The following is a 17,955-nucleotide window of genomic DNA, read 5'->3' on the forward strand; positions in this document are numbered from 1 at the left end:
GGGGGGGGGGGGGGGGGGGGGGTCAGTTTGGAAAAACAAAAACAACAAGTTGCAGAGAACAGTCAACAGCGAGGAGACAGAGATGCAGAGTATCGTGCAGTGGGGTGAAAACACACACAGGCTTTCATTGTTGACGGGTTCTGTCAGAGAGACGCACGGCACGGGGCAGACTCAGTGACTGTCACACAAAACTCGCAGGCAGGCTGTGTGACAGTCATTCAGAGTCCTCATCGTCCTCTCACTGATCTACAACAGATCCGGGTTCAAGTTGATGGCTGTATTGACTGATTACCTCACTTCTAAAACTATTTATTTATTTCACCTTAGTTTAGTTAAACAGGTAACTAAACAAAGGTAAGGTCATTGAAAACACATTATTTTACAATAATTATCTGGCCCACATATGTATTCCATCAAATGGTGTAAAATTACAATATTTATGCACAGAACCAAACTTATTTACGACCAACCGGAAAGTCAAATACAGTGAGGAGTATTCAGATCCCTTGACTTGTTCCACATTTTGTTTTGTTACAGCCTTATTATACAAACAACTATAAATCCTCCACAATCTACACAGAATAACCCCATAAATGTTCACCAATGTATAAAAAAAACTAAAACACCTTATTTACATAAGTATTCAGGCCCTTCGCTATGAGACTCCAAATTGAGCTAAGGTGCATCCTGTTTCCATTGATCGTCCTTAAGATGTTTCTACAACTTGGAGTCCACCTGTGGTAAATTCAATTGATTGGACATGATTTGGAAAGGCACAAACTTGTTTATATGAAGTCCCAAAGTTGACAGTGCATGTCAGAGCAAAAAATATAATAATATGAGGGCGAAGGAAATTGTCCGTAGAGCTCCAAAACAGATGTGGCGAGGCTCAGAAGGGTACAAAAACATTTCTGCAACATTGAAGGTCCCAAAGAACCCAGTGGCCTCCATCATTCTTAAAATGGCCGCCTGGCCAAACTGAGCAAACTCTATAGAGTTCCTTTAAAAAAGGCACATGACAGCCCCGCTTGGAGTTTGCCATCTCAGACAATGAGAAACAAGATTCTCTGGTCTGATGAAAGCAAGATTGAACTCGTTGGCTTGAAGGCCAAGCGTCACGCCTGGAGCAAACCTGGCACCATCCCTACGGTGAAGCACTGTGGTGGCAGAATCATGCTGTGGGGATGTTTTTCAGAGACTGGGAGACTAGTCAGGATCGAAGGAAAGAGGAACGGAGCAAAGTACAGAGAGATCCTTGATGAAAACCTGCTCCAGAGCACTCAGGACCTCAGACTGGGGTGAAGGTTCACCTTCCAACAGGACAATGACCCTAAGCACACAGCCAAGACAATGCAGGAGTGGCTTTGGGACAAGTCTCTAAATGTCCATGAGTGGCCCAGCCAGAGTCCGGACTTGAACCCGATCGAACATCTCTGGAGAGACCTGAAAATAGCTGTGCAGCGTCGCTCCCCATCCAACCTGACAGAGCTTGAGAGGATCTGCAGAGAAGAATGGGAGAAGCTCCCCAAATACAGGTGTGCACAGCTTGTATCACCCAAGAAGACTCAAGGCTGTAATCATTGGTGCTTCAAGAAAGGGTCTGAATAATGTGATATTTAATTTACATTTTTAATAAATGAGCAAACATTTCTAAAAACCTGTTTTTGTGGTTATGGGGTATTATTGTGTGTTGATTGAGAAAAACAACATGATTTTTATCCATTTTCAAATAAGGCTATAACATAAAATGTAGAAAAAGTCAAGGGGTCTGAATACTTTCCGAAGGCACTGTATATCCAGTGCGTTCACACCTCAATAACGACACCTCAATAACGACACCTCAATAACGACACCTCAATAACGACACCTCAATAACGACACAGCAATACTGTTGTGCCATTGGACGGATTCATCATGACAGCAGGGGAACCTCTGTGCAAATACACCAGACCTGCTAGTATACAACATGCCTAGACATCGGACACATTCCCTGCTTTGTTCTGTATCACCCAGCCAAACTACCTAGTACGCCCATAGACTAGATTACTACTGTTATAGTGGATAGACCTCAAATTCAACCTGTTCTCCTGAGGAATGAATACCTTCTAGTGAAAAGACCTCAAAATTCAACCTGTTCCTCTGTAACTTGCTAAGTGGCAGGGTCTGTAAAAAATAAATACCTTCCAGCAGGGTTGGAATATATTCCATGAATGTTGTTTTTGGGGGGGGGAGAACATCATTTGCATCCATTAACTAGCTTAGCGTTTGTTTCCTGACCAGCACTGTCCCAGAGTCCGACCTCGTTCTGGAGCGGCAGGGGCACAAGACAAAACTTCACCAGTATCATAGTTTACATATCGGTGAATCGCTGTTACATATGAAATAGGTGTGATAGTGTAGTCAATGTGTAAAAACTACATAAAAACATTTCATAGTCAGGTTCTGATGGGTCAACAAGCTTATTTGATGCGTTTAAATAGTGTTATTTAAAGTGTTATATTATATCTTTTTTCTTTACATACAAAAGACCCGAACGGCAGTCCATACAACCCTGCCCTCTAGCAAGTCACAGATTAGACCTGAACAGGAACGACAGTCCATACAACCCTGCCCCTTAGCAAGTCACAGATTAGACCTGGACAGGAACGACAGTCCATACAACCCTGCCCCTTAGCAAGTCACAGATTAGACCTGAACAGGAACGACAGTCCATACAACCCTGCCCTCTAGCAAGTCACAGATTAGACCTGGACAGGAACGACAGTCCATACAACCCTGCCCTCTAGCAAGTCACAGATTAGACCTGGACAGGAACGACAGTCCATACAACCCTGCCCCTTAGCAAGTCACAGATTAGACCTGAACAGGAACAGCAGTCCCATACAACCCTGCCCCATAGCAAGTCACAGATTAAACCTGAACAAGAACGACAGTCCATACAACCCTGCCCCTTAGCAAGTCACAGATTAAACCTGAACAAGAACGACAGTCCATACAACCCTGCCCCTTAGCAAGTCACAGATTAGACCTGAACAGGAACAGCAGTCCATACAACCCTGCCCCATAGCAAGTCACAGATTAGACCTGAACAGGAACGACAGTCCATACAACCCTGCCCCTTAGCAAGTCACAGATTAGACCTGAACAGGAACGACAGTCCATACAACCCTGCCCCATAGCAAGTCACAGATTAGACCTGGACAGGAACGACAGTCCATACAACCCTGCCCCTTAGCAAGTCACAGATTAAACCTGGACAGGAACGACAGTCCATACAACCCTGCCCTCTAGCAAGTCACAGATTAGACCTGAACAGAAACGACAGTCCATACAACCCTGCCCCATAGCAAGTCACAGATTAGACCTGAACAGAAACGACAGGACTCAGTATGATTTAGTCTCTGTCATAAGAAAAGCAGCTGTGTGAAGGAGTGGCAGTTTAGATTCCGGCCGGCAAATAGTGTTGTGGGAAACCTAATCCACTAAAGTCGCTGGAGGAAGACTGATGAAGGAAAAAGACGACTAAACTACGTCTTTAAAAAACTTTGTATGACTTCATGTAAGAGATTCAAAATAGTGTTATGAAGAACACAGGTTGAATTTGAAGCTTTTTTTCAACGAAAGAGTCAACTGTTTCTGGTGTTATAGACCCTCATTTCTCATTTCTCACATTGAAAGTCAATGTATATAAAAAATATTTAAATAAATAATGAGTTCTTAACAGGGCGTGTTTTTTTTTACCCTCGCAGGTGTCGTCTCCTTCAGACATGAGCTCGTCGTCAGAGCAGTGCTTGCGACACCGAAAGCATGAGAAGAGCTATACAGAATAAATACTTAACTGTTGATAACGTCTTCATGACGCGTCATATAAACTAGTGTTTGTTATTTTAACCTCTATCTCTCCATGAAGTGTTTTAGGCAGTGAAAACATAAGAGCTATACAAGGCAGGCTTTCAGGTCCGTGTGACTTCTCCAAGCAAGGCTCGTTAGGTAACGCAGCACCACCACAGTAAAAAAACCATTCTGACAGCTCAGCAGATTCTAAACGAAAGGATCCTGAGCCCAGCGAGGCTAAATACAGCCACAGACAACATCTAGACCTCACCAAAAAGACGTTAACCCTTCCCCGACATGGTGACCAAAGGCCGTAGACTATGTACCAAGTATCAGGCATGGAATAAGGGTTGCAAGATCCTGCAAACTTTCCCAGAAATCCTGAGCAGAGTATTCTGGATTTCCTACTTACTCCCTTCTGGAATAAAAAAAAAAGTACAGTAACACTTGGTCAGACCTCCCTCGTTCCCCGTCGGGGCACGGACTCTACAAGGGTGTCGAAAGCGTTCCACAGGAATGTTGGCCTATGTTGACGCCAATGCTTCCCACAGTTGTGTCCAGTTGGCTGAATGTCCTTTGGGTGGTGGACCATTCTTGATACACATAGGGAAACTGTAGAGAGTTGCAGTTCTTGACACAAGCCGATACACCCAGCACCAACTACCATACCCGGTTCAAAGGGCACTTAAAATATTTTGTTTTACCCATTCACCCTCTGAATGGCACACAATCCACCTCTCAATTGTCTCAAGGCTTAAAAAAAATCATTATTTAAGCCGTCTCCTCCCCTTCATCTACACTGACTTTAACAAGTGACATCAACAAGGGATCATAGACTGACCAGGTGAAAACTATGTCATGGAAAGAGCAGGTGTTCTTAATGTTTTGTACTCTCAGCGTACAGGGAATATAGTGCCTTTGAGGACACAGACTAAGTCATGTTATAGGTGACCAGTACACCTCTCACAGAAAAACACACATGTGGATTAACATGAAAAACACACGTGTGATTAACATGAAAAACACACGTGTGATTAACATGAAAAACACACGTGTGATTAACATGAAAAACACACGTGTGATTAACATGAAAAACACACGTGTGATTAACATGAAAAACACACGTGTGATTAACATGAAAAACACACGTGTGATTAACATGAAAAACACACGTGTGATTAACATGAAAAACACACGTGTGATTAACATGAAAAACACACGTGTGATTAACATGAAAAACACACGTGTGATTAACATGAAAAACACACGTGTGATTAACATGAAAAACACACGTGTGATTAACATGAAAAACACACGTGTGATTAACATGAAAAACACACGTGTGATTAACATGAAAACACACGTGTGATTAACATGAAAACACACGTGTGATTAACATGAAAACACATGTGTTGCTTTACATGTGATCACATGAACTTCAAGGGTCCTTTTCAGTCGACGTAGAACCTTCTGCTGTTTAGAACCGACCAATGGCATTAAGAAACCCTTGTAAAGCAGTATACAGGTTCTCCCCCTGTCTGTGGTGTCGCGTGGACACTTAACTACAGTACACAGTTAGGAAGAGGGAGAAATTAAATGTCAGACATGACGTCAGTCTTACAACATGTTCCAGTTGAGTTAACAGAACGGAACAGTTTAAAAACCTGGTTAACGCAAGCCAGAGATTAAACAATTTATTAGTCCCAAATGGCACTCTATTCCATATTTAGTGCACTACTTTTGACCAAGGCCCTCTAATAGTGCACTCTATAGGGAATAGGGTGGCATGTGGGACCCAGAAATGGACAGGGGTATTATAAAATGAGGGAGCGCTGAGTTACAAAAACATCACCCTGGTGCGGGACGTTCCCCAATGATGGAAGAGGGGCCTGAATGAAACAGTTTGGGACCCCCCTGGTCAAGACAGAGCACACACTGCTCTTCCTACCAGACCTAAATGAGAAAGTTTTTTTTTTAAACTGAGCTTGGACCTTTTAGACAGACGAACAACATTGTTACTTAGGAATGTTGACGACACTGAGGAGAGAATTTGGCTGATGGGAAGTCAAATTTGATTTCCTGTATTCTACTCAACAGTCTGGTCCCAACAGACCAGGAGTAGACATCTTCTGAACAGATCATCATTTGGGCTCCCGAATGGCGCAGCGGTCTAAGGCACTGCATCTCAGAGCAAGAGGTGTCACTACAGTCCCTGGTTCGAATCCAGGCTATATCACATCCGGCTGTGATTGGGAGTCCCATAGGGCGGCGCTCACAATTGGCCCAGCGTCGTCCAGGTTTGGCCGGGGTAGGGTTTGGCCGGGGTAGGGTTTGGCCGGGGTAGGGTTTGGCCGGGGTAGGGTTTGGCCGGGGTAGGGTTTGGCCGGGGTAGTAGGCCGGGGTAGGGTTTGGCCGGGGTAGGGTTTGGCCGGGGTAGTAGGCCGGGGTAGTAGGCCGGGGGTAGGCAGTCATTGTAAATAAGAATTTGTTCTTAAAACAGACTTCTCAAGTTAAATAAACATCAACTTTACGACAACTCAACCACTCTTAAAAAGGTCATCAATTTCTCCTCCCCAGAGAGTTCCCTGAATGATTCAGATCTGACATAAAATACTGAAATCACCACAGGAACCCAGAGTGACTCGTTTCACAACCCAAACACCGGGAAAACATTTGGTCTTTGAGATTTGATTTCGTTTGCATGGTTGTTTGTTTGTTTGTTTGTTTGTTTGTGTACCTACCCGTTGTGTGGCTGTAGCATGCTGACAGGGACCGGGGTGTTAACTTTAGGGGCGTACGCCACTGGTTTAATGACCGTGTTGCCGCCGCCCGGCGTGAATGGCCGGGCCATCTTGTTGATAGTGGTGCTGGGGGCAAAGGAGTATTTGGGCTGAACGGAGGCGGGGGCGAGCAAATCCTACAGGGTGTGAGAGAGGGGGGGGGGGGGACGGCAAAAACCACAGCAAATAACATGCAGTTAGAGAAAACACACAAACAAAATAAATAAATAAATAAATAAATTAGTGTGGTAATGTACCACACACACACACACACACACACACAATCATATTTCTGCTCCAGCTGTGTTAGCCTCAACATGGCTCAGAACATCAGAACCACAGTAGGTGTTGCCAAGGCCAGCTCTGTCTCTCTGTGTGGAGAGAGGAGGCCGAAGAAGTGTGAACACACCCAACTGTCTGACTCGTGTACCAAATGGCATTGACTACCCACAGTAGTGCACTACGTAGGGAATAGAGAGTTGGTCCCACTGAGGATCTTCCTCGGTCTCTGTTAGCTTGGTGCAACTCAATTACTTAACACTTAAATAGATTTCCAAAAATGTTCACTGAACATAAGAGTTGCACTGTTTTTTTGTCCTCAGCTAGGATTTCTCAGTGTGTCAGAGAGGATGTTATTATGGGGTAAGATGTTTCATTTGCCTTCCAATACAAATCATATTACATTTCTGTAATAGGGCTTGAACTATGAACTTGGCATGATGATGTTATCGTAAGAGTTTATTATGAGTCACGCATACAGGTGTATAATCAAATCAAGATCAAATCTATTTAGAAAGCCCTTCGTACATCAGCTGATATCTCAAAGTGCTGTACAGAAACCCAACCTAAAACCCCAAACAGCAAGCAATGCAGGTGTAGAAGCACGGTGGCTAGGAAAAACTCCCTAGAAAGGCCAGAACCTAGGAAGAAACCTAGAGAGGAACCAGGCTATGTGGGGTGGCCAGTCCTCTTCTGGCTGTGCCAGGTAAAGAGGAACCAGGCTGTGAGGGGTGGCCAGTCCTCTTCTGGCTGTGCTGGGTGGAGATTAGAAACCTAGAGAGGAACCAGGCTATGAGGGGTGGCCAGTCCTCTTCTGGCTGTGCTGGGTGGAGATTAGAAACCTAGAGAGGAACCAGGCTCTGAGGGGTGGCCAGTCCTCTTCTGGCTGTGCCAGGTAGAGAGGAACCAGGCTGTGAGGGGTGGCAAGTCCTCTTCTGGCTGTGCCGGGTGGAGATTATAACAGAACATGGCCAAGATGTTCAAATGTTCATAAATGACCAGCAGGGTCAAGTAATAATGATCACAGTGGTTGTCGAGGGTGCAGCAAGGCAGCACCTCAGGAGTAAATGTCAGTTGGCTATTCATATCCGATCATTCAGAGTATCTCTACCGCTCCTGCTGTCTCTAGAGAGTTGAAAACAGCAGGTTTGGGTAGCACGTCCGGTGAACAGGTCAGGGACTACTATAAGGACTACTAATAATCATTTCATTCAACAAACAAGCAAACCTTATAACTGGCTTCTGCTTATACAATGTGTGCTGTGAGCTAGCTGCCAGCCTAATGGGGGGGGTTGAATCAGAATGACTGGAGACTTTAAATGCAATGTGAGGGTGTAAGTTGTTAAGAGACACCACTAGGAGCCAAACAGGGTCAATTCCTCTCATCCGACACCACAATGCTATAATATTAACAGCCTTGCAGGGGAAACGGTATGTGAGCATTGTCATAGACAGGGTAATAATGTTCTGGACTATGAAAAGACGTAGGAGTTGACTGACTGCTTAGTCACTGCCTAGTGAAGACAGGGATCTGTTGCTTCTGCAATGTGAATCATCACCATTCATAGGATTTCAAGGAGGTGTGAGGTTAAGACAGACACAGACATTAAAAATGCAAAAATGTGAAACCCCTTTTCCATGTATATCTTACTACTTTTGACCTGAGCCCTGATAGAGTAGTGCACTATACAGGGAATCAGTCCTGATAGAGTAGTGCACTATACAGGGAATAAGGGTGGTGTTTGGGATGCAGACCCAGACACTCTTACCTTCTGATCGCCACCCGCATGGAAAGCTCTGAAAGAAAAGATAAGGGAAAATAAGGGTTAAAAAAAGATCCTATAGATCCTATCAAACCCACCGCAATAGATCCTATCAAACCCACCGCAATAGATCCTATCAAACCCACCGCAATAGATCCTATCAAACCCACCACAATAGATCCTATCAAACCCACCACAATAGATCCTATCAAACCCACCACAATAGATCCTATCAAACCCACCACAATAGATCCTATCAAACCCACCACAATAGATCCTATCAAACCCACCGCAGTAGATCCTATCAAACCCACCGCAGTAGCTCCTATGAAACCCACCGCAGTAGCTCCTATCAAACCCACCGCAGTAGCTCCTATCAAACCCACCGCAGTAGCTCCTATCAAACCCACCGCAGTAGCTCCTATCAAACCCACCGCAGTAGCTCCTATCAAACCCGCCGCAGTAGCTCCTATCAAACCCGCCGCAGTAGCTCCTATCAAACCCGCCGCAGTAGCTCCTATCAAACCCGCCGCAGTAGCTCCTATCAAACCCGCCGCAGTAGCTCCTATCAAACCCGCCGCAGTAGCTCCTATCAAACCCACCGCAGTAGCTCCTATCAAACCCACCGCAGTAGATCCTATCAAACCCACCACAGTAGATCCTATCAAACCCACCACAGTAGATCCTATCAAACCCACCACAGTAGATCCTATCAAACCCACCACAGTAGATCCTATCAAACCCACCACAGTAGATCCTATCAAACCCACCACAATAGATCCTATCAAACCCACCGCAGTAGCTCCTATCAAACCCACCGCAGTAGCTCCTATCAAACCCACCGCAATAGATCCTATCAAACCCACCGCAATAGATCCTATCAAACCCACCGCAGTAGCTCCTATCAAACCCACCGCAGTAGCTCCTATCAAACCCACCGCAGTAGCTCCTATCAAACCCACCGCAGTAGCTCCTATCAAACCCACCGCAGTAGCTCCTATCAAACCCACCGCAGTAGCTCCTATCAAACCCACCGCAGTAGCTCCTATCAAACCCACCGCAGTAGCTCCTATCAAACCCACCGCAGTAGCTCCTATCAAACCCACCGCAGTAGATCCTATCAAACCCACCGCAGTAGATCCTATCAAACCCACCGCAGTAGATCCTATCAAACCCACCGAAGTAGATCCTATCAAACCCACCGCAGTAGATCCTATAAAACCCACCGCAGTAGATCCTATAAAACCCACCGCAGTAGATCCTATAAAACCCACCGCAGTAGATCCTATAAAACCCACCGCAGTAGATCCTATAAAACCCACAACAGTAGATCCTATAAAACCCACAACAGTAGATCCTATAAAACCCACCGCAGTAGATCCTATAGGACTCCCAATCACGGCCGGTTGTGATACAGCCTGGATTATACACAACAATACTAGTAACAACAACGAGGATTTTAACCAAAGTGACTTATTCATACATTTATCTATGGGTGGACCCGGGAATCGAACACACTGGTTGGCATTACAAGCACCATGCTCTATCAACTGAGCGATAGAGGACCACATCTTAAAACTAGGACGATGCTTCATCATAGCCGTGGAATATAAAACACGGCCCCAAAAATCAAAGCCAATACAACGTTGTTCAGTCATAAAACTGTCCTCCTAACTCATCTGATAACTAAACTGTGGAAGCCCTCCAAACCCTGAGAGACAGAGGATAGAACAGCTCACATCCAGCATTAAGAGATGTCTTTCAGCCTAACGCAACGCAACAGGAGCAGCTCACATCCAGCATTAAGAGATGTCTTTCAGCCTAACGCAACGCAACAGGAGCAGCTCACATCCAGCATTAAGAGATGTCTTTCAGCCTAACGCAACGCAACAGGAGCAGCTTATTGTCTGTTGTGACAGAGGGGTGTGAGGAAGAGGGGTGCGAGGAAGAGGGGGGCGAGGAAGAGGGGGGCGAGGAAGAGGGGGGCGAGGGTTACGGGTAGGAGGAGGAATCCGTGTGATTTAGAATAGTTCTTCTTTGGGTTATAAGGAAGGAAACTGGAGAGAGAGACAGACAGGTCTGTCTAGTGTGACATCAGATACTGTCGAGTACAGACCTGTCTAATCAATTACAACCAACACCTACGACTGAGAAACCCAACACAAACAACGCATGCAGTGGGGACCCATTTATTCACAAAATCATCGTCAGAGTGTACACACACACATTATATTGGCATTTTCATACTGATCCCCCGTGGGAATCGAACCCACAACCCTAGCATTGCAAGCGGCATGCTCTACCAACTGAGCCCCACACACACACACAATAAAGATGTTTTGCTCGATATTTAGTCTAATGACACAGTTCATATCCGTACCGTTTCAGCTACAGACTAGTCTACAGCATCACCAGATATACTGTACTGAAAGGAAGTGACTGTACTCTACAGCATCACCAGATATACTGTACTGAAAGGAAGTGACTACTCTACAGCATCACCAGATATAATGTACTGAAAGGGAGTGACTGTACTCTACAGCATCACCAGATATAATGTACTGAAAGGAAGTGACTGTACTCTACAGCATCACCAGATATAATGTACTGAAAGGAAGTGACTGTACTCTACAGCATCACCAGATATAATGTACTGAAAGGAAGTGACTGTACTCTACAGCATCACCAGATGTACTGAAAGGAAGTGACTGTACTCTACAGCATCACCAGATATAATGTACTGAAAGGAAGTGACTGTACTCTACAGCATCACCAGATATAATGTACTGAAAGGGAGTGACTGTACTCTACAGCATCACCAGATATACTGTACTGAAAGGAAGTGACTGTACTCTACAGCATCACCAGATATACTGTACTGAAAGGAAGTGACTACTCTACAGCATCACCAGATATACTGTACTGAAAGGAAGTGACTGTACTCTACAGCATCACCAGATATAATGTACTGAAAGGAAGTGGCTGTATAAAAATCACACAAAAAAAGTTCTCAGTATGTTTATGTATGGTACACACCTGATACATCACTTTTAAAAGGTCCAAGCACAATGTCTGTTTAAAGACACAGTTCTCCAAAAGAGGAGGTGGTACAGGGTGTGATTCATAACATTTCAGGAACAAAAAAAAATATATATATATATATTGTGTTAGATTATGTCCTGTTTTGGCCAGTCAGTCAGTTTATGAATAGTACTGCCAAATTCGAAAAACAAACTGACCGTGACCCTGAATCCAACCAGCCATTTTGTTCCTGTGCCCTGATCTGTTGGCTAAACCGCAGGTATACATCTGAACACTCACCAAAGTCTGGTCTGGTCTGACAGAAGACACCGGCTTCAACCCCCCATAAAGTAGTGCCCTATATAGGGAATAGGGTGCCATTTGGGACCCAGGCATATTCCACTACAGCAACAGATAGGGAGGTAGAAGGACAGAGGTTACAGGTTACAAAACTAATGACAGAGCACATCTGGTTTAGAGGAGACGACCTCTAACCCCTATCTCCTAGAAAAGAGGAGACGACCTCTAACCCCTATCTCCTAGAGGAGACTACCGCTAACATCTGGTTTAGAGGAGACTACCCCTAACCCCTATCTCCTAGAGGAGACTACCGCTAACATCTGGTTTAGAGGAGACTACCCCTAACCCCTATCTCCTAGAGGAGACTACCCCTAACCCCTATCTCCTAGAGGAGACTACCCCTAACCCCTATAGGAGACGACCTCTAACCCCTATCTCCTAGAGGAGACTACCTCTAACATCTGGTTTAGAGGAGACGACCTCTAACCCCTATCTCCTAGAGGAGACGACCTCTAACATCTGGTTTAGAGGAGACGACCTCTAACCCCTATCTTCTAGAGGAGACTACCTCTAACATCTCTTCCCTCTTCACCAGGGCAGGCTGGCCACATCAGCCAACAACATCTCTTCCCTTTTCACCAGGGCAGGCTGGCCACATCAGCCAACAACATATCTTCCCTTTTCACCAGGGCAGGCTGGCCACATCAGCCAACAACATATCTTCCCTTTTCACCAGGGCAGGCTGGCCACATCAGCCAACAACATATCTTCCCTCTTCACCAGGGCAGGGGGGCCACATCAGCCAACAACATATCTTCCCTCTTCACCAGGGCAAGCTGGCCACATCAGCCAACATATCTTCCCTCTTTACCAGGGCAGGCTGGCCACATCAGCCAACAACATATCTTCACTTTTCACCAGGGCAGGCTGGCCACATCAGCCAACAACATATCTTCCCTCTTCACCAGGGCAGGGGGGCCACATCAGCCAACAACATATCTTCCCTCTTCACCAGGGCAAGCTGGCCACATCAGCCAACAACATATCTTCCCTCTTTACCAGGGCAGGCTGGCCACATCAGCCAACAACATATCTTCCCTCTTCACCAGGGCAGGCTGGCCACATCAGCCAACAACATATCTTCCCTCTTCACCAGGGCAGGCTGGCCACATCAGCCAACAACATATCGTCCCTCTTCACCAGGGCAGGCTGGCCACATCAGCCAACAACATATCTTCCCTTTTCACCAGGGCAAGCTGGCCACATCAGCCAACAACATATCTTCCCTCTTCACCAGGGCAGGCTGGCCACATCAGCCAACAACATATCTTCCCTCTTCACCAGGGCAGGCTGGCCACATCAGCCAACAACATCTCTTCCCTTTTCACCAGGGCAGGCTGGCCACATCAGCCAACAACATCTCTTCCCTTTTCAGCAGGGCAGGCTGGCCACATCAGCCAACAACATATCTTCCCTTTTCACCAGGGCAAGCTGGCCACATCAGCCAAAAACATATCTTCCCTCTTCACCAGGGCAGGCTGGCCACATCAGCCAACAACATATCTTCCCTTTTCACCAGGGCAGGCTGGCCACATCAGCCAACAACATATCTTCCCTTTTCACCAGGGCAGGCTGGCCACATCAGCCAACAACATATCTTCCCTCTTCACCAGGGCAGGCTGGCTTCCTCCACCTTTTGGTTGTTGGTCTGTTTTCACCAGAAAGCACTCTCCACTCATCCACACACTACTGATCATATAGACATCCACAGCTTATGTTACATTTAGCATTTAGTTTAAATAAAATGTATTTATTTTTACAATTGGGGTAACCAGCAGGTAGCCTAGTGGTTAGAGCGTTGGACTAGTAACCAGCAGGTAGCCTAGTGGTTAGAGCGTTGGACTAGTAACCAGCAGGTAGCCTAGTGGTTAGAGCGTTGGGCCAGTAACCAGCAGGTAGCCTAGTGGTTAGAGCGTTGGGCCAGTAACCAGCAGGTAGCCTAGTGGTTAGAGCGTTGGGCCAGTAACCAGCAGGTAGCCTAGTGGTTAGAGCGTCGGGCCAGTAACCAGCAGGTAGCCTAGTGGTTAGAGCGTCGGGCCAGTAACCAGCAGGTAGCCTAGTGGTTAGAGCGTCGGACTAGTAACCAGCAGGTAGCCTAGTGGTTAGAGCGTCGGGCCAGTAACCAGCAGGTAGCCTAGTGGTTAGAGCGTCGGACTAGTAACCAGCAGGTAGCCTAGTGGTTAGAGTGTTGGGCCAGTAACCAGCAGGTAGCCTAGTGGTTAGAGTGTTGGGCCAGTAACCAGCAGGTAGCCTAGTGGTTAGAGCGTTGGGCCAGTAACCAGCAGGTAGTCTAGTGGTTAGAGCGTTGGGCCAGTAACCAGCAGTTAGCCTAGTGGTTAGAGCGTTGTACTAGTAACCAGCAGGCAGTCTAATGGTTAGAGCGTTGGGCCAGTAACCAGAAGGTAGCCTAGTGGTTAGAGAGTTGGGCCAGTAACCAGAAGGTAGCCTAGTGGTTAGAGAGTTGGGCCAGTAACCAGAAGGTAGCCTAGTGGTTAGAGAGTTGGGCCAGTAACCGTAAAGGTTGCTAGAACAGATCCCTGAGCTGACAAGGTATAAATCTGTCGTTCTGCCCCTGAACAAGGCAGTTAACCAACCCACTGTTCCTAGACCGTCATTGAAAATAAGAATTTGTTCTTAACTGACTTGGCTGGTTAAAAGGTTAAATAAGAATTCAGTCATGTCTCCCTTTGTTGTTATGAATTACGGCCAGCTAACACAGTCGGGGCTCGTCCAATCTGAGAGCTTGGTTATAGGGTCGTTTTGGTGGTATGTTTGTAAATTTTCCTAATTTGGTTTGGACTTCCTGTTTAGTGCACAGTCAGTTTGGAGCACCGTGTAAGGGTAGTAACTGGTGCCAAATTGGGTTCAGCTGTGTTGCTACAGTTCTAACCATTTGTTTGGAAGTCTTTGTTAAAGCCATCAAACATTATGTGTCATTTTTCATACTTGTTTGTGTAAAGCTTTGAGTTTTGGTGAATGCTGGAAGAGAAGCAGCCTTTGTCCCCCGTGTGCTGGGCTACAAAGCCCCCGTGTGCTGGGCTACAAAGCCCCCGTGTGCTGGGCTACCCGTGTGCTGGGCTACAAAGCCCCCGTGTGCTGGGCTACCCGTGTGCTGGGCTACAAAGCCCCCGTGTGCTGGGCTACCCGTGTGCTGGGCTACAAAGCCCCCGTGTGCTGGGCTACCCGTGTGCTGGGCTACAAAGCCCCCGTGTGCTGGGCTACAAAGCCCCCGTGTGCTGGGCTACAAAGCCCCCGTGTGCTGGGCTACAAAGCCCCCGTGTGCTGGGCTACAAAGCCCCCGTGTGCTGGGCTACAAAGCCCCCGTGTTCATGTCAAAATGTTGTAACCAGTTAGCTGGAGTACAGGTCTGGGCTGGGGTCATTCTGGGTAACCAGTTAGCTGGTGTACAGGTCTGGGCTGGGGTCATTCTGGGTAACCAGTTAGCTGGTGTACAGGTCTGGGCTGGGGTCATTCTGGGTAACCAGTTAGCTGGAGTACAGGTCTGGGCTGGGGTCATTCTGGGTAACCAGTTAGCTGGAGTACAGGTCTGGGCTGGGGTCATTCTGGGTTAGCTGGTGTGCAGGTCTGGACTGGGGTCATTCTGGGTTAGCTGGTGTACAGGTCTGGGCTGGGGTTATTCTGGTGTACAGGTCTGGGCTGGGGTCATTCTGGGTAACCAGTTAGCTGGAGTACAGGTCTGGGCTGGGGTCATTCTGGGTAACCAGTTAGCTGGAGTACAGGTCTGGGCTGGGGTCATTCTGGGTAACCAGTTAGCTGGAGTACAGGTCTGGGCTGGGGTCATTCTGGGTAACCAGTTAGCTGGAGTACAGGTCTGGGCTGGGGTCATTCTGGGTAACCAGTTAGCTGGTGTACAGGTCTGGGCTGGGGTCATTCTGGGTAACCAGTTAGCTGGAGTACAGGTCTGGGCTGGGGTCATTCTGGGTAACCAGTTAGCTGGAGTACAGGTCTGGGCTGGGGTCATTCTGGGTTAGCTGGTGTACAGGTCTGGGCTGGGGTCATTCTGGGTTAGCTGGTGTACATGTCTGGGCTGGGGTCATTCTGGGTTAGCTGGTGTACAGGTCTGGGCTGGGGTCATTCTGGGTTAGCTGGTGTACAGGTCTGGGCTGGGGTCATTCTGGGTAACCAGTTAGCTGGTGTACAGGTCTGGGCTGGGGTCATTCTGGGTAACCAGTTAGCTGGTGTACAGGTCTGGGCTGGGGTCATTCTGGGTTAGCTGGAGTACAGGTCTGGGCTGGGGTCATTCTGGGTTAGCTGGTGTACAGGTCTGGGCTGGGGTCATTCTGGGTAACTAGTTAGCTGGAGTACAGGTCTGGGCTGGGGTCATTCTGGGTTAGCTGGTGTACAGGTCTGGGCTGGGGTCATTCTGGGTTAGCTGGTGTACAGGTCTGGGCTGGGGTCATTCTGGGTTAGCTGGTGTGCAGGTCTGGGCTGGGGTCATTCTGGGTTAGCTGGTGTGCAGGTCTGGGCTGGGGTCATTCTGGGTTAGCTGGTGTGCAGGTCTGGGCTGGGGTCATTCTGGGTTAGCTGGTGTACAGGTCTGGGCTGGGGTCATTCTGGGTTAGCTGGTGTACAGGTCTGGGCTGGGGTCATTCTGGGTTAGCTGGAGTACAGGTCTGGGCTGGGGTCATTCTGGGTTAGCTGGTGTACAGGTCTGGGCTGGGGTCATTCTGGGTTAGCTGGTGTACAGGTCTGGGCTGGGGTCATTCTGGGTTAGCTGGTGTGCAGGTCTGGGCTGGGGTCATTCTGGGTTAGCTGGTGTGCAGGTCTGGGATGGGGTCATTCTGGGTTAGCTGGTGTGCAGGTCTGGGCTGGGGTCATTCTGGGTTAGCTGGTGTACAGGTCTGGGCTGGGGTCATTCTGGGTTAGCTGGTGTGCAGGTCTGGGCTGGGGTCATTCTGGGTTAGCTGGTATGCAGGTCTGGGCTGGGGTCATTCTGGGTTAGCTGGTGTGCAGGTCTGGGCTGGGGTCATTCTGGGTTAGCTGGTGTGCAGGGGTCATTCTGGGTTAGCTGGTGTGCAGGTCTGGGCTGGGGTCATTCTGGGTTAGCTGGTGTACAGGTCTGGGCTGGGGTCATTCTGGGTTAGCTGGTATGCAGGTCTGGGCTGGGGTCATTCTGGGTTAGCTGGTGTGCAGGTCTGGGCTGGGGTCATTCTGGGTTAGCTGGTGTGCAGGTCTGGGCTGGGGTCATTCTGGGTTAGCTGGTGTACAGGTCTGGGCTGGGGTCATTCTGGGTTAGCTGGTATACAGGTCTGGGCTGATTCTGGGTTAGCTGGTGTACAGGTCTGGGCTGGGGTCATTCTGGGTTAGCTGGTGTACAGGTCTGGGCTGGGGTCATTCTGGGTTAGCTGGTGTGCAGGTCTGGGCTGGGGTCATTCTGGGTTAGCTGGTGTACAGGTCTGGGCTGGGGTCATTCTGGGTTAGCTGGTGTACAGGTCTGGGCTGGGGTCATTCTGGGTTAGCTGGTGTGCAGGTCTGGGCTGGGGTCATTCTGGGTTAGCTGGTGTGCAGGTCTGGGCTGGGGTCATTCTGGGTTAGCTGGTGTGCAGGTCTGGGCTGGGGTCATTCTGGGTTAGCTGGTGTGCAGGTCTGGGCTGGGGTCATTCTGGGTTAGCTGGTGTGCAGGTCTGGGCTGGGGTCATTCTGGGTTAGCTGGTGTGCAGGTCTGGGCTGGGGTCATTCTGGGTTAGCTGGTGTGCAGGTCTGGGCTGGGGTCATTCTGGGTTAGCTGGTGTGCAGGTCTGGGCTGGGGTCATTCTGGGTAACCAGTTAGCTGGAGTATAGGTCTGGGCTGGGGTCATTCTGGGTAACCAGTTAGCTGGTGTACAGGTCTGGGCTGGGGTCATTCTGGGTAAGCAGTTAGCTGGAGTACAGGTCTGGGCTGGGGTCATTCTGGGTTA

General features: G+C 48.0%; 1 protein-coding gene across 3 annotated transcripts in view; it reads right to left on the bottom strand.

Annotated features, from left to right (window-relative positions):
* pdlim7 (PDZ and LIM domain 7) overlaps positions 1-17,955 on the bottom strand; it is an 81,002-nt gene that overhangs the window by 32,956 nt on the left and 30,091 nt on the right. For all 3 annotated transcript variants that reach the window (XM_031797198.1, XM_031797200.1, XM_031797199.1), the window contains exons 4-5: positions 8,663-8,690; positions 6,576-6,751 (exon numbers count right to left, since the gene is read on the bottom strand). In XM_031797198.1, the coding sequence (XP_031653058.1) occupies positions 6,576-6,751; positions 8,663-8,690 (204 nt within the window). The remainder of the gene's footprint in view (positions 1-6,575; positions 6,752-8,662; positions 8,691-17,955) is intronic.

Source organism: Oncorhynchus kisutch, linkage group LG19 (genome assembly GCF_002021735.2).
Source record: "Oncorhynchus kisutch isolate 150728-3 linkage group LG19, Okis_V2, whole genome shotgun sequence".
NCBI lineage: Eukaryota > Metazoa > Chordata > Actinopteri > Salmoniformes > Salmonidae > Oncorhynchus > Oncorhynchus kisutch.